Source organism: Thunnus maccoyii, chromosome 6 (assembly GCF_910596095.1).
Source record: "Thunnus maccoyii chromosome 6, fThuMac1.1, whole genome shotgun sequence".
Taxonomy (NCBI): Eukaryota; Metazoa; Chordata; class Actinopteri; order Scombriformes; family Scombridae; genus Thunnus; species Thunnus maccoyii.
In genome coordinates, this window is record NC_056538.1 from 33,427,992 (window position 1) to 33,450,099 (window position 22,108).

A 22,108-nucleotide genomic window follows, 5' to 3' on the forward strand; every position below is an offset into this window, starting at 1 on the left:
AAAGCTTTAATCAAACCCAACGTAATAACTGAGACTCCTGAGACTCGCTCTGAACGTTAAATTATAAATATTAAAGCGAGTTACTGGTGAAGCTTCTTACACTGACTGTCAGCAGGAGGACGACCGCTGAGAACTGTAATATATGAATGATGTAGTTTGGTGTTTTACAGCCTTTGTCCTCCGTAGAATCACATGACTTTTGTTTGTGTTTATAAAGTGTAATGAGGTGAGTTTACTCCCTCGGAGGTTTACTAGATCTCACCTGCACAATCTGTTTCTTCTCTTTTGTTGTTTTATGTTGTTTTGTTTTTACTGTGCAAATAAATATCTATTTCACATTACATCTATTTTATTTTTTATCTATTTTTAATTCTCATCTTTAAACATTCTTTCGTCTCTCTGTTCATTAAACCCTTCACACCGACCAGGCTGACATATGTCTGTGCTGTAATCGTCCTTCTTGTTGTTGATCACTGTTATATATTTATACTCTATGTGTGCATGTTTTATACTATTTTACACTTGAGACACAAAGGTAAATTTCCCACTGGGACAATAACGTCTATTTTATCTTATTAGACAATTTCAAACCTCACGATTTACATCCGGTGCCGACACTCGGACCCAACGCAGGAAGTAGTGCGTCCTTCATGTGGAGAGTTTTCAGTCCGGTTGAACGATCTGAACAACCATACAGAGACCCTTTAGAGGTCTGGATCCACTCACCACCGAGTCCTCTGACTGTGTGTTTGGGTTATTAAACAGAGACCAGGATCTCTCTCTGATCTTAACCAACACTTTCATACTGCTGTAGTTTCTACCAGCTGATATTCTGCTGCAAGATCTGATATTTTGGTGATTATGTTGCGTCTCTGAACATTTCACTCACATTCAGTATCAACATTTTTGCAACTTGCTAAATATATGAACAACATTTTGCTCGTTATGTTGAGAGAAAACGTGATTTAGCAGCGTTTAGTTGTATATAAACGTGTTTCTAGCAGACAGAGTTGCTCGTTTGGTGATAATTTTACTTCAACTACAGCGACTACTTTTATGTTCTTAAAAAGGGAAACTCCAGATGATCTAAAACACTTTGTTTGGACCCGAGACGTCACTAATGATCCCTCGCTGCGCTGGAGGTCAAAGGTGAAGCAGGAAGTGAGTCTGTAAGCGAAGTGATGGACGTTTAAAACGGCTCATAAATTTACTTTTTCCAACTTCTCTTCATAAAAGTTTGAATATCTGTTGGTTTGTTTCCTCTCGTGTGATGTCTCAGCTTGGTGAGAACAGTGGGATTGTGGGAAATGTCAGCGGCAGACGGGGTGACATCATGGAGGCGGGGTTTAGGATGGTGGTTGAAGGCAGCTCATTAAGTGTTAATGTGGGGTTAATGTGCTCTGTGGGAGGGTGTTGTGGTCAGAGTCTGTGCTGTTAATGTTACACCTCCACCTGACGGACAGCTGCTGGCTCCGCCCACCTCCCCCCTCCACGGCCCCTACAGCAGCCGCCATGTTGGATCCTCCATCCTGCTGGCTGTGACCTCTGACCCCTCAACAGTTCCACCTCTTGTTTCATTTAAATTATCCACTTTTCCAGCCAGTTCTTGCCCAAAATATTTCCTTTAACTCTTAGCAGGAAGGTCATTTTTGCCAGATATCTCCTCTTTGTTCCCAGGATGCATCACAGCACAGTTGTCTTTGATAGCTGCATTTATATTTTCCCAGAAGTGCTTCAGTTTATTGCAGCTCCAGAGAAGACGGGTATGTTTGGCCTCCAGGTCGTCACAGAGCCTCAAACATGGTTTCTGGCTGTTTAAGCTGTCTGCTTTTGATCTGGAGTCTTATGAAGAACTTAGATTTCAATAATTCGCTCTGATTCCCATTTATTTTTTATGTGTAGTGTTGAGCTTCCTGTGGTCTCCCCTCAGGCCTGGTAGAAGGCTGAGATTACCTGAGGTCTGCCCTGGTGATATGCATCCACAATCATATTAATCAGATTAACATCCTCAGCTGCTGTCTGAAGGCTGAAGGTGCTGGGGGGGGGATGGGCGGTATCGCTGCCGTCATGACTAGGTTCTCAAAGCCCCGGCAGACACGGTTAGCGCAGCGATCATCAGCAGCAAGTACCAGCACACCCCCAAGCGATCCATCACCTTCATCAGAGCTGGGGAGAAGGCTCAACATCAGCCAAGTTCCTCCGGAGGGCTTCTCACCACTGCACGGGACTGGAAGCTCCAAGTCAACCTGGGAAGGCAGCTCAAGTCCCCAGAACACATCTCAGCCACTTCACTCCGCCCAGACATGGTGTTAACATCAGAGTCAACGAAGCAAGTGGTTCTGGTAGAGCTTACTGTCCCCTGATGGGCACAAGAGGGCCAAATACGCTGAGGTGTCGGAGTGCTGGAAAGCCTGGAGCAAAGCAGTTGAGGTGGGGTGCCAGGCCAGTCATTACACCGAACCCTCAAACTCCTTGGAGTAAAAGGCCAGCTGTGCGAAAGAGCCATCAAGAAACATCATAGAGGCCTCAGGATGGCTGTGGATCCGGAGGAGGGATCCTTGGAATAGTGGGCCACTTGGACACAAGTCGGGGGCTGATCACCCCTGACTGGGTCACCTGGGAGAGGGTGTCTGATGATCTAAGACCCGAAACACCCAATGACCTCGGGTTCATCACTGACGATGTGTCCGAGTAGCACCAAGAGGTGTACTCTAGAACAATTAGACCATTCAAATCTATGTTTGTAGTGACTCAAAAAGAACCTAAAAGCACGAATTAAGAGGCAGTAACTGAGTGTCCAACATCTTTAATCAAGTCCAAAAAACAGGCTCTGAATCACTGGAAAGCACAAAAGGCATCAAACTCAAGACAATCTGGCAGAGAACGAGTGAATCTGGGTCCGATATATGAATGAGTGACTGATGAAGATAATGAGATCCAGGTGTGGAGATGGGCGGAGAAGCTCAGGTGAGGGGAATGAGGTGATTGCAGGATCTGTAACGAGCAAAGGACAAAAAGCATGTTGGAGTCAGTCAGTCTTCACCTCTTTTATAAAATAGTCCAGTATTGTAAGTATCTAAAGAAATCTTGTTTTTTAAGACCAAATTTCACCTTTAGGTCTTGAGAGCTCATACATGTCCCATCTCAACCCAGTCGCCAGAAGAAAACGTTGAATATCTATGTTTCAACACGTGCAATACGTATCATATCAACATTTCTACCCGTTGAATAATGATGTTTTATGGTGTGACAACGCTGTGGTTAAGGTCTGGTTAGGTTTAGGGGAAAGATCATGGTTTGGGTTAAAATAAAAAACGGCTGCAAATGTCCTGACGTCTCGCTAAAAACACCTGCTTTCGTCGGTTGAAACAGGAAGCGGACATTGGTTTCGAGGTGATCTCGAACCGTGTTCTCTGCTGTCAACAAACTTACTAATCATCCACCAACCCCTCCTCCTCCTCCTCCTATACAGGAAAGATCAACTCATATAGATCACATGTGAACTACGTCACTTTAGAAATGTTAATATGCTACGTATTTCACGTGTTGAAACGTAGATATTCAACGTTTCTGTGGTTTGCAGAAACGTACAATGCCAACGTTTTATTCTGGCGACCAGGCTGTTCATCTTTGAGTCTGGTACAGACAGCAGTGATAACTTATTACGTCCATTGTTTGAACTTTAGATCACAGGCAGCACAGACGTCTGAGATGTGACAGTTGGCGGCTGAGCAGAAATGTTTTTAATGCAAGAAATGTCAAAATTCATCACAGAAAAGAGCAGAGAGTGGTGAGTGTTGTAAACCTTTTTTTTTAATATGAACTTTTCTCCTCGTAAGCGTGCCTGAACAATGTTTCATTCTGTCACCGAAGATATTATAGAAATATAAAAATTTGTGGTTTTCAAAATTTCTAAAAAATTAAGCTGTATGATGAAATCTTTCATCTTTTATTTCTTTTAATAGAATATGCTGTTGTAGGCTAATTAACGTTTAAATTATACCCCGACTGTCTACCTGTAAGATGTCTTCCTGCTTCCAAACATCCTTTAAAGTGTTTTTAGTGATTTTCTGTTATTTATTTCCTGCTCTGATGTCAGATGTTCTACAAGCTGCTCTGACGCTTCTTTTGTGATATTTTTTAACTTTTCAGCTCAACACATGTCCATAAATGTGAATCTGTTCTGTAATCGTTGTTGATAAGGTGGTTGCTAAGGTGGTTGCTAAGGTGTTTCCATGTGTTGTTCACGTTGTCCAACATGTACGGATGGATTTGAGAAGTTGACATTTGGAGTAAAGAAGGAGAAAAAGAAGTGAAATCCTGCTACTATAGTTTGTTTACGTAGTCTCCGGAGCCGGAGGAAGCTTCCTGAAAGCTGACCAATCAGAACAGAGTGGGCTCATCAGGAGGGCGGGGCCTTAAAGAGACAGGAGCTAAAACGGCCTGTTTCAGACAGAGGCTGAACTGAGGGGCTGCATAAAGGACCAGTAAAAGATAAATAAGGAGTTTTTAACTGGAAATCATGCAGAGATATTCCAGTAGAGCCCCAGAATATAAATATAGAGCTGGAAATGAGCAGAATATGTGTCCTTTAAGACACTTCAGAGGATCCACACAGACAGACGACTGCTGTTAGCATCATGTACAGTTTCTATGGTGATTCTGTCTGTCTGCTCTCAGTTTAATGTTTGATGAGTCTTTATGGCATTCTGTGTGATGATGAGTAACTACATACCAACATACTAACTGCTGCAGTCTCCTGCTCAACCATTAACCCACGAACGCATCCTCACACACACACACTCACACACACACACACACACATACACACACACACACACATTACTGTACACATCACTCGCCAGAGGAAACAGTGATATTGGATGATTCTACCAAAGATTAAAATTCAATTTTAAAAATCTCACTTTGGACTATATCTGTTCTTAGTAACAGTTCAGTTTAAGTTGGTGTTTGGCAACAAAAACACTCAGTTAAGTCCAGTAAAAGATTGTAATTTGAGTTAATGATAAGATGTTAATTGCAGGTCTGGTCAGGATTTGGAGTTTAGAGCAAACTTTAAATTAAACAGAGGAATGATTACAGCGAGGAAAACCTCTTCCACTGTTCATACGGACACCTGACTGTTGAAGAACTGTGAAGCCGTCCTTTAAAGTGAAGTTCAGTAGAGAAAGTAGAGAAAAATCTGGAATAAAATCCCATAAAAACTGATTTGGCGGGCGTTGGTTTCCTTCAGTGGATCAAATAGCGGCGGTCGCGTGTTCTAAGCGTGTGTGGAATGTAAATCGACCAACGGAGACGACCTTTGGCACTGCGAGAGAACACACACACACACACACACACACACACCTGGCACAATACCTCTGCACTGGCACGACGCCATAAACACACTCAGTCCTGTACAAATAAATACACACACAACTCAAACATAATGTGCTGCTGGCACAGAGCCACAGTCTGCTGTTAACACTCATTTCACTGCATAACAATGGACACACACACACTCACACACACACACACACACTCACAGGTATGAGCAAACTAACTAAACAGCTATAATTAATAACCAGTTGAACCCGTCCTCAGCAGGACTGGATTACACACCAACATCTGAACTGTTAAATCTGATATTGGCTCTGTGAGATTCCTCATCAGATTCCTTCTTCCTGGCGCCTGTGTCAGGCTCCGCCCCCTCCTCGGCCCACATTTCAACACTAAAAGACGTCAGATCTTCATATCAAGAAGAAATGTTCCTCTTTTGACCAGTTACAGCCTCCAGTATGGTCCACCTTTACTGTTATTTCAACCCAGTCGCCAGAAGAAAACGTTGGCATTGAACATTTCTGCAAACCATAGAAACGTTGAATATATACATTTCAACATGTGAAATACGTATCATATCAACATTTCTACCCGTTGAATAAAGATGTTTTATGGTGTGACAACGCTGTGGTTAAGGTCTGGTTAGGTTTAGGCACAAAGACCACTTGGTTAGGGTTAGGGGAAAGATCATGGTTTGGGTTAAAATAAAAATAAAAAATAAAATAAAAAACGTCCGATGTCTCTCACCGGTTTGATTTCCAACTTGCTGCCAACAAACTTACTAACCATCCGCCTGCCCCTCCTCCTCCTCCTATACAGGAAAGATCAACTCATATAGATCACATGTGAACTACGTCACTGTAGAAATGTTAATATGCTACGTATTTCACATGTTGAAACGTGAAATTGGTTGAAATTCAACGTTTCTGTGGTTTGCAGAAATGTAAACTGCCAACGTTTTATTCTGGCGACCAGGCTGGTTATCTGCAGTTAATAATGACGAACTTCCACCTGCTCAGGAAGGTAAGTTCTGTCTTAACTGCGTAACTCCAACATATCACATGTTCTGCTCCTATAAAACATGTATGTAGATGATTAAATGCTCAGCTTGGCTGCAGACTCCCCCCGCACTAAACTTTTAATCGATGTGTTGCTGTCTGGCAGGGATCCTCGCCGGCGGCGGAAGACGGATGGTTTCACAGGGAGGAGACGGTGTGATGCTGCAGCTGCAGCTCGCATTAATAAACGCTGATGAGTCTGTTTTTCTCTAAAAGCCATTTCTGCTTTATCATTGTGAGCACAATAAAAGACGACAGGTAAAGACAGATGGGAGGAGGAGGTAAAGGTCAGGGTGACAATGATGTTCGACAACGCTCGTGAAGATCATAAAATCTGATTAACTGTCTGTTTAATGGTGCTGATGAGTTTCAATTAGAAGCCAAAAGAGCTGAGCTGTTCTTAGTAGCTTCTTGGGTCCACCTGAACTCAATCCAACACAACAGAATTGAAATAAATCCTTATAAAATTACATTTTTGTTGCCACCATGTCAGAGATTTAACTCTGTGAGTCTGCAGTTAAACGTGATGTTGTATTTATTTATTGAAATGAGTTTCTAATATTCTGTCACCTTCATTTACACACAGTTGGACAGAATATAACCAAAGAAAGTTGATAAAATACACTGTATAAAAATAATGGACGTAGCCACCATGATGTCACCGATTGGTTTTTGGACTGTTTTGAAGCCTTGAGTTTGCATTTTGACTGTCGCCATCTTGGATTTTTGGAGCCAGAAGTGACCATATTTGGACGAGACGGTGGAGCTGACCCTAATGCTAGCTGCTAGCTTGGTTAGCATGGTCTATATACAGTCTATGGTTAACAATGATAATGCTAATTCCAATGCTAATGCTAATATTAACTTGTGAAAACAGGCTTAAAACCATTAAAACAAACTGTACTTAAGAAACAACTGAACATCCGATTCTTTAGAGGATCTTTTAGTTCAACCAAATACTGAACAAGACCTTTTAGGCGATCAAAATGTTACAATTAACTTTCATGAACTGAAAACACACTGGGGTTACGCCATGATTATGTTGCCAAACCAACGTTGTTGCCGTGGTAGCGACTTCCATCCAGGGCTTTCTAAGTAAAGTTATGCATAATTAAGGGCGTGGCTGCTTTGAGTGACAGGTGGGTGCCGTCACAGGGAAGTCGCTACCGTGGCGACAACATTGGTTAGGTCACATAACTATGGCTATTTCAGTGTGTTTTCAGTTCATGAAAGTTAATTGTAACAATTTGGTCGCCTAAAAAAGTCTTGTTCAGTGTTTGGTTGAACTAAAAGAGCTTCTAAGTACCAGTAAGTACATTCTGTTTTAATGGTTTTAAGACTGTTTTTCACTAGCAAAAATTAGCATTATCACATTTAACCATAGACTGTAAATGCACCATGCTAACCAAGCTAGCAGCTAGTAGCTAGCATTAGGGTCAGCTCCACCCAAATATGGTCACTTCTGGCTCCAGTATATGTTTATGTCTTTAAACATGGCTGTAGGGAGTATTATCTGTAAAATGTACTTGCTACACCTCTATACTGTACTAACATATACTGTACTGTAAGCTAGCCTCACACACACACACACACACAAACACACACACACACACACATACCTACCTTCAATAAGCAATATCATAAGCTGGTATTGATCCTTTGTGTTGTGGCACACACAGAGAGACTTGCTTTAATCAACTCTGCCATTTTCCTATTGATCTCCATGCCCCCCCCCCCCCCCCCCCCCCTACACACACACACACACAGTTAACAGCGACAGGAAATGTGAATGGAAATGATGGATGATGCTCCCAGCAGAGCTTTGAATAATTACAGTTATATTTATAGCTTCGGTGATTATTTATTTGTTTGTTTATTTATAGTTTTCCTCTCACCTTCATATATTAACCATTTTTCCTCTTTGGTTGTTTTAATGGCCAAATTAAAGACATTAAACTACCTGTAAAACAACATCTAACAGCCTTTAATGCCACACAGTATATTGTATAATTTGTGTCTGTTTAATGAGCAGCTGCAGAGAATAAATCATTACAGAAACAGTTTTATATCAGTTTGATTTCTGGATGATAACAACAGACATACTGACATAACTCATTTTAAATGAGAGAAACATGAAATAGGAAGCAGAGTGACGATGAGGAGGAGAGGAAGGTCAGGAGTGTGTCGGATTTGTGTCAGATTACAGCTCAGCTTCAGGACTGAAACCTCATCCAGCAGAGAGGAAACGCTTTGGTTTCTATGGTTTGTGTTGGAGGGAAAATAACTACGAGATCAACAGGTTCAGGACCGTCACAGACATGTTGGCCCAATGAATAAGTGAATACATGAATTCACACTACATGTCTGTTGGGTCGTCTCATTCATCAGCAGGCTGCTGCAGTAACTGCCAAACTGTGTTTCATCAGAACAAATCCTGCAGTTTTTAACTAGATCTAAAGAGGAGAGGAGAGATATCCAGATATGGTTGTGTAGACTATTAACCATGTAGTGTTTATTTATTTGTTTCAGTTTCCTGTCAAAGGAACTCAAATGCAGTTGTTGGGCATTACAACATGCTTTAATCGAGAGTCGATACCATGAGCCAAATTTAAGAACTAAGATATAAAATTTTAAAAAGAAATAGACAAAAATGCATAAAGGCCACTAATGTAGTCAGAGGTCAAAGGGCAGGTGCTTGAGGGGTCACTTGAGACACTCTGAGTCCAGTCTGAAGCGTCTGACATCATCACATCACCAGCAGAGTTTTTTCTCTCTGGTCTCTAAGTATATTTATTATTATTACTTGAACTAAATGCAAACATCTACATGCTAATATGCTGGTGTTTACCGTGCTAACATTTGCTAATTAGCATTAAACACAAAGTACAGCTGGAGACTGACAGGAATGTCATTAGTTTTTCAGGTGTTTGGTCATAAACCAAAGTATGGGACAAACTGAAATTTTGACCACATGATGTAACACAAATGTCTGAAGCTAATTTCATAGCAAACAATCTGATAGTTATTGAGATATTTGAGTTAAGTGGTGGACAGAGACCTGCTGCTCGTTTTCATGCTGCCTGCATAACTAAAACTAATTAATCACCATTAATGATATTTTACATACTAACATAAAACTTAATTAAATTGTTGAGATGGAACATGATAAGGAATGAGGAGCAGGACGGACCTCAGGCAGTGAAACAAGCGTTGTGAGAACTCTGTCTCTGCATGGCTCTGCTGTCAGACTCGGAGGTTAAACTGCTGTCAGTTGACATAATCTCTCCCTCAATGAAACCAAACGATCACACACAAAGCTGCACTTTTCAGGGATTAGCAGCAGGATTAAGGAAGAAGAAAACCGGCTAAGAGTTTCTTAGCGACACATTATAAAGAGTTTTACATGGACAGAAAAGGACGGTACAGACAGGATCTGACCACGTTCCAGAGTTTATTCCTCTGGTTTTACAGTGCAGGTAATTCCTTAATTTACAGAGATTAGTTTCATTTTCTGTAGATATCTAAAAGACTTTTGAGTCGACTAAAATCAGACTCACACATGACTGAAACAATATAAAACTCATTATTCATCACTACAAACTGTGAACTCCTGTTTAGGATTTTCCAGATCCACCACTAGTTCTTAGATACAAACCGAAAACCATCATCTGTCTGTCATCTCAACCAGCAGCTGACTGACTGAAAACACGATGCTGTTATTAGTCTTTGGAGCCGTTTCTAAACAAACTAACGTGACCAAACTCTTCATGATGAAGGAACATGTCACCCAGTGCAGCGATGTGACTCACTGACGTGTTTTTAATAAGATATATCAGGCTGTAGATACACACACACAATACTTATACTGTAGATCAGTTCGTTGTTGGTTTGGATCCAAACATGTTTCAAGTTTCAACTCTCAAACAATGTATGCTGAGAGTCTGAATATTCATCCGTCCATCCATAAATCCAGTCATCCATAAATCCATCCAGTCATCCATCCATCCATCCATCCATCCATCCATAAATCCAGTCATCCATCCATCCATCCATAAATCCATACATCCATCCATCCATCCATAAATCCAGTCATCCATAAATCCATCCAGTCATCCATCCATCCATCCATCCATCCATCCATCCATCCATCCATCCATCCATAAATCCAGTCATCCATCCATCCATCCATCCATCCATCCATCCATCCATCCATCCATAAATCCAGTCATCCATCCATCCATCCATAAATCCATACATCCATCCATCCATCCATAAATCCAGTCATCCATAAATCCATCCAGTCATCCATCCATCCATCCATCCATCCATCCATAAATCCAGTCATCCATCCATCCATCCATAAATCCATAAATCCATCCATCCATAAATCCAGTCATCCATAAATCCATCCATCCATCCAGTCATCCATCCATCCATCCATCCATAAATCCAGTCATTCATCCATCCATCCATCCATCCATCCATCCATAAATCCAGTCATCCATAAATCCATCCAGTCATCCATCCATCCATCCATCCATCCATCCATCCATAAATCCAGTCATCCATAAATCCATCCAGTCATCCATCCATCCATCCATCCATAAATCCAGTCATCCATCCATCCATCCATAAATCCATCCATCCATAAATCCATCCATCCATTTGTTATCCAGTTAGTCTGATTATCTAAACTGGAAATTTCAAGTAAAATCAATGAACTTGTGTATTCACATTAAATTAATGGCAAAAGATTAATTGATTCCATTAAATTCCTGTATGATGTTTCACATGTATGAACAAATGAATTGATGCGATGCAACAGGTGCAGAAGATCAGCTGAACGTTACAACTAAACATCCAACAACAACGATCCACAAACCACAGAAACAACACACTAACATGTCTGCATGTGACAGGAGAAGACAAAATGTTCACTCTCAGAGTTAAAAACTCAAACGGGTCCTCAGAGAGTCAGAAGAAGAGCAGACAAACACACACACACGGTTCAGCAGGTTGAGTGGTCAAACAGTGACACCTGGTGAGTCATTTGAACATGAATCTTCACTGTCAGGAGAGAAATCTGTTGCTTTGTCTGTTTAGTGTCTGTTTTACTGTTTTGGGTGAGAAGAAATTACATTTATTGTGGATAATTTTGATCAATCAAACATTTTCTGATCCCATCATCTGACAGAGCTGCGGTCAAAACCTGTTTACGTCACATAAAGTATACACAAAGTTAATAAACAGAACCAGAAATGTGACAGACTGAACATTTGTTCAGTGTTACAGGTTCTGCTCTTGTTCTCACAGTTAAATGACTCAGCAGCAGCTGTCAATCAGCTCATTGACCTCAGCTGAGTTTGTGCAGAAATATGCTGCAAAAACAGCCAAAACTAGTTATTTTTTCCCTTGAAATCCTGCAGCAGTATGAGATGATTCCTCTTCTTCATGCTGCAGTTTCTGTCAATAAAGAATTTTCTGGAAGTAAGTTCAAACTTAAATTGTAGGAAATCCAGTTTTATGTTAAGTAAAGTTTCATCCTGATTTTCCCAAAATGACGAATGAAGAAAAAGACAACCAGAAATACAAAATACAGAACATTCATTTCATACCAGAGTGGATCATTTTATATTTTACATCTGTCCTGATGAACCAACTCGGTCTATTTCACCCTCACTTTGTCATCTTCTGAATCCTTTTTCGTTGTTGTGTTTTTTCCAAACACAACAACGCTGATAGAAAACATCAGGAAGTTCAAGAACAATATGAGAGAGAATCACAGCACTTCTTTAAATACAAATCTTTATTTATCAAAAAACTGAGGCTTAACATCATCCAGCAGGTCCATCTCAGTACAGAACACACAGCATGCAAGTGTTTATTTTCCAATAAAGTTAATTAAAACTCTAATTTGATAAAGTAAAATTATGTTTTTCTCATCTGCTCAGCTTTTGTTAAAATGTTACAGTCATTTTTGAGGATTCAGTCTGAAGCAGCTTTAGGTCACTTGTACAGTAACTGGTTTAAAATCATCAGAGATAATGAGATGTAAGGTTGAGAAATGACTTATTCACTGCAAGATGGACAAAATGGAGAATATATTTGTTGGAATAAAGAATGTAGTTGGTGGTTTATCCCTCTCATATGCCTTAAAATCTAATTTACCTTCTGTTTGCTTTTCCAACATGAAGAGTTTGGTCTCGTTAGTTTGTTTAAAAACGGCTCCAAAGACTAATAACAGCATCATGTTTTCAGTCTCTGGAGAGTAGTTCTGTGTACGGCAGACGCCACTGAGCATGTGCAGGAACACGGTTCTGTTTACAGCAAAGTTGTACTGAAGTTTTTTACAATGTACAGTGTAGTACACAACAAGTTAGTGAAGAACCGTGTTCCTGCACATGCTCAGTAGCATCTGCCTTACACAGAACTACTCTCCAGAGACTGAAAACATGATGCTGTTATTAGTCTTTGGAGCCGTTTTTAAACAAACTAACGAGACCAAACTCTTCATGATGAAGGAACATGTGACCCAGTGCAGCGGAATGGCTCATTGATGTGTTTTTAATAAGATATATCAGGCTTTAATATACACACACAATACTTGTTAGTAGATCAGTTCATTGTTGATTTGGATCCAAACATGAGATTTGTTGACAAGAAGAAAAATATAGAAAATTTCCAGACATATCCTTTAATCTTCAGAAAGAAACACTACAGGATCAGACCTGATTAAACTGGATTTCATTTGTTCCGGGTCTGACTCAAGTCCTGGTTTTAGGAACCAACTGGACCTGTAAAGACCTCAATGACTGAACAGCTGGAGCTTCTGCCGTGTAAAAAATATTATAATATAAATGAATGTGACTCGTTAAAGAAGAGATTTTGTGTTAGAAAACACAACAGATTTATGAGTCAGATATATAAAATGAAGCATTTTCCAGTTATTTTACAATAGAGGTGAATTATTTTCAATTAAAAAGCATCTTCTTGTCAGTGTTTCATTCTGTTTTTACTTGTGATATTTTCTCACCTGCTAATGAAGGAACCAAATGCTGCGTTCAGGTGTTGTGGATAAAGATGGAAAAAGGAGGTGCTGGATTCAGACACATTCTGGTGTGATTGAGTCTGTCCAACACTTTGATCCAGAGACATTTTAACAAGTACTGACCATGAAAACAGACATTCACGGTATTCCTGCTCCTCAGGGGATGAACCCCAACATGGTTAACATTTCCTCTTGTACACAGGAAAATATTTTAATAATAAATCTAATGTTTATCAGTTTGTTTTTTTCCAAAATGTTACTTACTGTGGCTGCAATGAACACTGCTGCCTCTAGGGGACGATAGAAGGACATACAGCATGTTGTTTGTTTAGTTTTTATGGATTTACTTGTAATGATCAAATGTTATATTTTATCTTAGAAAAACAACATCCATCAAGTGACAGCGCCCTCTAGTGGCCACAGAAATTATGACTCTTTTCTGTCTGGAGCGACAGAGGAAGTAGTGTGATGTTATTCTGTACTGTTCGTGTCCTGTTTTGTAAAACTGAAAACTGGTATTTTTGTAGTCATCCTGCTGATCAGATTATAAAACATGTAAAGGTACAGTATGTAGAATTTAGTGGCATCTAGCAGAACAGACTTTGCAGATATGGAATATAATATTCATAAGTATGTTTTAATTAGTGTATAATCACCTGAAAATAAGAATCGTTGTTTTCGTTACCTTAGAATGAGCCCTTTATATCTACAGAGGGAGCTGGTCGTCTTCCATGGAAGGCGGCCATGTTTCTACAGTAGCCCAGAACAGACAAACCAGTTTGTCAGTTTGTTGCAATCTGCAACTTCACCACTAGATGCCACTAAATCCTACAGACTGGTCCTTTAACTGTGTCGTCCTCAAGGCCAGTTACAAAACAATCATTTTGTCATTTAATTCGGAGAACTTGTTCTAATTTCAAAATCAGTAAAAAGTAAAAAGTTTGTTTCAAAGGCTGAGTTTGGTTTTGGGGGGGAGGGGGGGGTGGGGTTAGTGTCAGGGGAGCGTCCCCTTCACCTGGAACCAATCATCTGCTGTTGTTTGTGTTTTCCTCCGTCCAGCTGACAGGTAGGGAGGGCGGAGTCACAGTCCACATCAGGAGCCAGGTCAGGTACGGGGGCGGGGTCAGGAGTACAGTGAGCATCATGGGCGGGGTCAGGAATCGGGGCAGGGTCTGTTTCCGGGACAGGGTCAGACCTGATCTCAGTCCTGTCAGGTGACACCTGCTGTATCTCTACTGTAAGCTCCACCCCCGTGTCCTCCACCTGACTGACAAAGTCAGCGCCCCCCGAGCAGCTGTGCTGTGGCTCCTTGCCTCTGCCATTTGACCCCGCCTCCCTGCATGCCCCCTCCCTCTTCACCTTACCCCTCCCTCTAGGTGGGGCATGTCTGTCTCTGCGGCTCTGGTTGGCTGAGGCCCGCCTGTTTCTACGGCACTGATTGGCTCCTGCTCTGTCTCTCTGCTTCTGGCTGTGGATGGATTGCGCCCTCTGCAGCGCCAGCATGGCGAGGTCAGAGTGAGACGACGTGCTGTCTATCAGCCTCCTGCCGAGAGCCAGCGGCCGCAGCGGCAACGCCAGCCTCAGCCGCAGCCAGAAGCGTGACCGCCGCGACTCGGATCGACTCCCTCGCCACGTCACTGTGGTGGCGGCGGCCTGCCGGAGCTGAGCCACCTCCACACAGGGAAGTTTACTGACTGAGCGGTAAGTGACAGCAACAATGGAGGCATGGTGGCCGTGTTGGACGTACAGACCCAGGCGACACTCCAGCAGGCTGAAGCTCTTTTCTGCCAGGAAGTTGGGGCTGAGGACGAAGAGTAGGCGGCGGCTTCGCTGCATCGAGTGCACGATGGCCTCCGACAGATCTGACAACACAACAACTTTACATCAGTACAAGAAGAAGACAGCTGAGATGGTGTTTGAATGCAGATTGTGTTCACTGTGTTAACTGTCTGAAAAAATGTATGAAAAAAGTGTTTGGTTTGGTAAATGTACATCTGGTTAACTTCCTCACTTTAAACAAAGCAGCACACAGTCGCTTCCCTGAAGTTTTCCATAGGAAGCCTCCTGACTTTTCATCTAGTGCCACTAACAGGTCAAAACATGCTACTGTTAGAATGCTAAATGTATGCATGTTAATGTTGTTTGAAGGGAGGGCTAACTCTGATGAAGGCCATAAGCCGAAACACATTGGTTATTCTTATTAAAGTTATTCTTTATACTACAGATGCCCTTTTAGTATGTTCCTGTTAGCATGAAGCTCAAATCAGAGCTGATCAAGCCTAAATTCAGCTGATGTTGATAAAGAACACCTGGCTTGGCCCTAAACACCTTAGAAACACATTATCTAATGATATAGCTACTCTGGATGGCATTACCCTGGCCTCCAGCACCACCGTAAGGAATCTTTGATCAGGATATGTCCTTTAACTCCCACATAAATCAAATTTCAAAGACTGCCTTTTTTCACTTACATAATATCGCAAAAAATCAGGCACATCCTGTCTCTAAAAGATGCAGAAAAACTAGTTCACGCATTTGTTACTTCTAGGCTGGATTATTGCAATTCCTTATTATCAGGCTGCCCTAACAAGTCTCTAAAGACTCTCCAGCTGGTCCAGAATGCAGCTGCACGTGTTCTGACTAAAACTAGAAAAAGAGATCACATTTCTCCCATTTTAGCTTCACTACATTGGCTTCCTGTAAAATCTAGAGTAGAATTTAAAATCCTTCTCCTAACTTACAAAGCCCTTAATAGTCAGGAACCATCATATCTTGAAGAGCTCATAGTACCGTATTATCCCACTAGAACACTGCGCTCCCAGTATGCAGCTTACTGGTGGTTCCTACAGTCTTTAAAAGTAGAATGGGAGGCAGAGCCTTCAGCTATCAGGCTCCTCTCTTGTGGAACCATCTTCCAGATTCAGTCCGGGGTGCAGACACCCTCTCTATGTTTAAGAGTAGGCTTAAAACTTTCCTTTTTGATAAAGCTTATAGTTAGGGCCGACCAGGCTCGCCTTGGATCAGCCCTTAGTTATGCTGCTATAGGCCTAGACTGCTGGGGGACTTCCCATGATGCACTGAGCTCCTCTCTCCTCCTCCTCCTCTCCATCTGTATGCATTCATGTAAAATCAATGCATGTCACTAACTTTGCTTCTTCCCCGGAGTTTTTTGTGCTTTCTCATCTCACAGGAAACCCTGGGTTGCAGGCCAAGCCTTCGCGGTCCTTCGCAGTCCTGTTGGCATCCTTCCCAGGCTGTTGCTACTGCTGTTGCTATTGTTATGATTGTTGTTATTCTGTCCCCCCCTCCCTTTCCCTCTCTCTTTCTCTCTCTCAGCCCAACCGGTCAAAGCAGATGGCCGCCCACCAAGAGCCGGGTTCTGCTTGAGGTTTCTACCCGTTAAAGGGGAGTTTTTCCTCACCGCTGCCGCCAAGTGCTGCTCATGGGGGAATTGTTGGGTCTCTGTAAATTAAAGAGTACGGTCTGGACCTGCTCTAAGTGCCCTGAGATGACTTTTGTTGTGATTTAACACTATATAAATAAAAATTGATTGTTTTTAATTATGTACCAGTGCTGCTAATGTGGCTATAAACTGTTAGCATTGCTATAATTCCTGCCTCCCACTCAGCTGCTGGTTTCATTTAATTGAAAAACAAACAAAACCAACATGCACAAACTCAAAACCTGCTGCAGACTGATAATTCAACATTTTGTCAAGTTAATTCATGAAGAATGTTTTGGTAAACTTTATTAATGCTAATAAGTGCAGATTGATTTAAACTCTGCACTGTTTATCTAAAAATGAAATTTAAATGTTAATGCACAGAAGTATATAATAGACATAAGTGTTGTACAAGTGTAGAATCTGTGATTTCACATTTAACTACTGGAGCCAAAATAATAATTGCAAGAATTATATTTGTTACTATGCGTGAATTATGATCCTAACTACATACTGTATATGTGTGTATTTAAGGAAGTGAAAGACATGAAATGAAGCACGTTGAAATGAATAATGATGGCAACATAATACCAGATGAAAAATTCATTTATTAAAAAAAAAAAGAAATATTGTAGACTGCTAAAATAGGAAATTTAGAGCATGACAAAGTGCAGGATTGATGTGCATTCTCCCATAACAATTCTGTTTTTTAAAGTGTTAAAAATGAATAGCACGGTACATTCTTAAAAGAAAGTAACTATAGTAGATTTACTGTTGATATAGTGAATGTAGAAAAATAAAAATAGCGACAAAAACATCAACAAAACACAGAAAGTGCACAGTAATAGTAACATTTGAAGGTAAAGGTTAGGTAGGATTTACTTTGTTTATACATTTTCTGTGACTAATATTTAAAACATTGCAGTACATGGATCCCTCCTGTCTGTGTTTCCTATAACATTTTATAGCTGTGTTGCTATAAAACGAATCTATTGCATGTGATCTTGTGCATCTATTTCTACGCAGATGACACTCAACTCTATTTCAGTGTTTTTACCACAGCAGTGTTTAAGTGTATCAAAATGCAAAACCCCCCGACTTATTGCTAGAGATACAAATACAGTTTTCACCCCAGGAAACTAGAATTTTACTTCAATTTTGTACTGTTTTTCCTGATTTTCTTTCATTTTTAAAATATTTCACTTCATTACAAATAAGAAGTCAATACATGTTAGCCACTCTAGTGGTGCAGCTTTAGGGATGGAAATGTTGTTCAGTCCACCACTTTGGTCCATATTGAAATATCTCAACAACTACTGAGAAGATTGTAATGAAACTTTGTACAGATATTCATGGGGCTCAGAGGATTACGCCTGCTGACTTTAGTGATCTTCTGATTTTTCCTCTAGCACCACCATGAGATCAAATGTACAATTTTTCCAAAAACTTAAGTTAATCATAGGATACCTGTAAAACTAATGACTCCTTTCAGCCTCAGCTGTCCAAACACTGTGTGCTAACATGCTAATGCTAGAACGCTAAACATTAAATATGCACATGCTAATGTTAGCATTAAGCTCAAAGCACAGGTTGACATGGAGGCTGTCAAGCGCAGTCTGAAATGTCCTAAAATGCTTGTTTTATTGCAACAAGTGCAGTTTATATCACTTTTTCTATTGTGTCTCCTGGCACATTTTTGATATATTTTGCCTTGATTGACGGGTGTCTCATCGTATCAGCTGCTGTGATTGATTGCTTCTGCCCTTTTTGCACAAGCAGTAAGATGTAAAACAAAATTCCAGGCCTCAAAATGCACACATGCAGTAGTGGTTCATTTCATGTAAAATACTGCATCCATATGATGATCTGTGATCTGGAAAGACACTCTGGCATCATACAATATACAGTGATAATGAACAGATAGTGTGAGATGAAAAGTGAGGTATGATAATGAGAGAACTAATACTGAAGCCAGGAAACAAAAAGGTATTAATCTGAGAAGTATTGCGCATTTTTTTTTACTGTTTTACTTGTTCTGTTGCTCTTTGGATGCTGTTGACTGAGTGTTTTGTCTCTCTTCTGTATTCTTTTTAAATAACTCTTCCTCTCCAGGATGACTTCAGGACAGAAATATCCACCAACTCTTTGGTTTCTCAGCACCCGCTGTACGATACTTTCTGATCACATTCTTGCTCTCCTCATTTTAGCTCTTCAACTGGTAAGACTAATGATAGTTAAATCATCAGGATGTTGCTGTGGCTGCAATGAATACTGCGGCCTGTAGGGGGCAGTAGGAGTTAGCTAATTTAGCTCTTTTGCTAGCAAGTGCTAAATAATTAGCAACAAAGATTGAACTGAAATGGCTTTGAACCACCCAAATATAATTTGCTCATGACAGTTGATTAGTTACTGCAAATAGAGCTGCAACAATTGGTTGATTAATCGAAAATTAAGTGGTAACTTTTTGAAAACTGATTAATCTTTTCTTTTTGTCATTTTTCAAGCAAAAATGCCAAACGTTCTTTGGTTCCTGATTGTCAAATGTGACGATTTGCTGTTTTTCTTTGTCATATATGACAGAAAATTGAATACTGAAACAGCCATAGTGAAAACATAATCATGAGCCCTGAGAAACTGTGAATGACATGTCTTTTACTATTTTTAACATTTAATTGACGAGAGAGAATAAGAATTGGCAAATTAATCGATAGTGAAAATTGTTAGTTGCAGCTGTAATTACCCAGTTTACATCTTGATGATGACTGTTTGTCTCACCAGAACGTATTATTACATACTGATGTATTCAAGAAGTTTAGCTAAATTTGTTAAATGAAAAGAAAAGTTTTGAGTTTTGAAGAAATGTTGAAAATTCATAAGGCACTAAAAAGTGTAACTGGATCTCAAGGCCTGTACTGAAACTGGTTTTAAATGTGTGATATTCTACTGAGCCTGAGGTACAAATTGAACGGAGAAGAACTGCAGAGCCAGAACTCTCATTTAGAGCACGAAAACATCTTGAAGAATAAAGATGAAAATGCGACTTCCTGTTCAAGCTGTCCCACAGATCTGTTGACTGTTGCACCTCCAGGTCTCAGTCATAATGACGTAATACTGTTTATCATGTCTCTAACATGTCTGTGCTGGTTTTGTTGACGCATCAAAGTTCAGATCATGTGACTGTTGCAGACCTACGTCACATCTACGCTGCAGAGCTGAAGACTTTATGCGGCTCTTTGACCATGTTGGTGATGAGGCCTGTCTGGGAGTTGGTGCTGTTCTGACTGTGCAGCCTCATCAAGGCCACTTCCTTACTGTTGTCCTCCTCCCCGCTGCTAACCGTCCTCACAGGTAACTCCACCCTCAGCCTCTTCCAGAAGCGGGACGTCAGCTCCCTGGACTTTTCTCCCTTCCATCGGACCAGCGCCAGGGCCACCCGGGTCCTCCTCAGCTCCCTGACCCAGCCCTGCCACCGGATTGGCTTGTACTGGACAAGGATCACCCGCAGGTGTCCGCCCAGCGCCATGCCGTCAATACCGGCCTTCAGCTCCAGCAGGGCCTGGGAGCCCTGGGAGGCGTAGCCTGGGCTAACGACCACCAGGAGGCGCCGGCTACGAGCCACGAAACTCAGAGTCTCGTCTGTGATGGCTGCAGGGAGAGAGGGATGAAGGTTAACGATGGGTTAATGGAGGGTTAATGGCGGGAAGATGGAGGGATGAAGTGTGTTCCTGTCTGTGTGTGTTGTTTGGTTCATCCATTCAACTTAGCAGTAGTAGCAGAAGTACTAACAGGAGTACTACAAGTATTACTGATAGCAATACGAGCAGTAACGGTTACAGCAGCAGCAGCAGCAGGAGGAGGAGTAGCAAAAGTATCAGAAATATTGTTGAAGTAGTGGCAGTAAAAGTCGTAGTAGTTGTAATAGCAGGCAAAGTAGCATTAGGAGGAGTCGTAACAAGAATACTAGGAGTACTACTAGTAGCTTAGGAGTACTACTAGTAGCTTTAGTAGTAGCAGCAGTAGGAGGACGAAAACTACAAGGGGGAGAGATAGAGGGTGCAACAAGAGTACCAGTAGCTGAAGTAGTGGTAGTAGTAGTAGTAGTAGTAGTAAGAGGAACAGTAGTAGTAGAAGAAGGAAGAGGACGATGAGGAGTACAACAGTAGTACAAAGAATACTAGCACTATTATTTAGTAGAGCAGTAGTAGGAAGAAAAGTTGTAGGAGGAGGACAAATACTACAAAGGATAGAAGTAGTAGTTGCAAGTGTAATAGTAGAAGTAGCAAGAATATTGGCAGTAGTACTAGTTGCTGAAGTAATGGCAGTAAAAGTAGTAATTGTAACAGTAGTAGAAGTAGCATTAGATGGAGTAGCAACAGTAGTAGTAGAAGTAACAGGAGTACTAGCAGTACTATTAGGAGTAAGAAGAGTAGTAGAGGCAGCAGTGTAGGTGTAGCAGTATCAGTAGTAGTAGTAATAGTAGTTATTATAGTAGTAGGAGGAGAAGTACTGTAGCGACAGTAGTAGTAGAAGGAGCAACAATACTAGCAGAAATACTAGTAGCTTAAGTAGTGCTAGGAAGAGTAGTAGTAGTAACACGTCTAGTAGCAACTGTACTAGCAGAAGCAGTATTAATACCAGAAATACTAGCAGTAGTTCTAGTAGCTGAAGTAGCAGCAGGTGTAGTTAAAGTTGTAGTACTCTTATCTTTTACTATTTGTAACAGTGTACTGTAGAGGTACTATAGTTATCTGTAGTAGTATATTGTACTACGGTGGTTTACTTTACTGTACTGTCAGAATGTGTAGTGTACCAGTGTATGTGTGTGTACTGCAGTACTACATGTGTGTATTCACTCCCTGTGTGTACTGCAGTACTACATGTGTGTATTTCCTCCCTGTGTATACTGCAGTACTACATGTGTGTATTCCCTCCCCGTGTGTACTGCAGTACTACGTGTGTGTACTCACTCCCTCCTGGCAGACTGTCAGAGTGTGTACTGTGGTACGTGTGTGTACTACATGTGTGTACTGTAGTATGTTTGTGTGCTGCAGTACTACATGTGTGTACTGTAGTATATGTGTGTACTGCAGTACTACGTGTGTACTGTAGTATATGTTTGTGTACTGTAGTATATGTTTGTGTACTGTAGTATATGTTTGTGCGCTGCAGTACTACATGTGTGTACTGTAGTATATGTGTGTACTGCAGTACTACGTGTGT

At 41.0% G+C, this 22,108-nt stretch overlaps 2 protein-coding genes across 2 annotated transcripts in view; both read right to left on the reverse strand.

The window, feature by feature from the left end:
• Nucleotides 1–14,409: 14,409 nt before the first annotated feature.
• LOC121898569 lies at nt 14,410–15,327 on the reverse strand (the record flags this gene model as incomplete). The annotated part of the gene is made up of 1 exon (XM_042413758.1): nt 14,410–15,327. A coding segment is annotated over one exon (870 nt), but the record flags the coding sequence as incomplete, so codon positions are not given.
• A 2,134-nt stretch (nt 15,328–17,461) lies between these two features.
• Nucleotides 17,462–22,108, reverse strand: part of LOC121898567 (interleukin-1 receptor accessory protein-like) — a 39,946-nt gene continuing 35,299 nt past the window's right edge. The window contains exon 13 of the mRNA XM_042413757.1: nt 17,462–20,533. Within this exon, the coding sequence (XP_042269691.1) occupies nt 20,088–20,533 (446 nt within the window). The 3' untranslated portion in view covers nt 17,462–20,087. The remainder of the gene's footprint in view (nt 20,534–22,108) is intronic.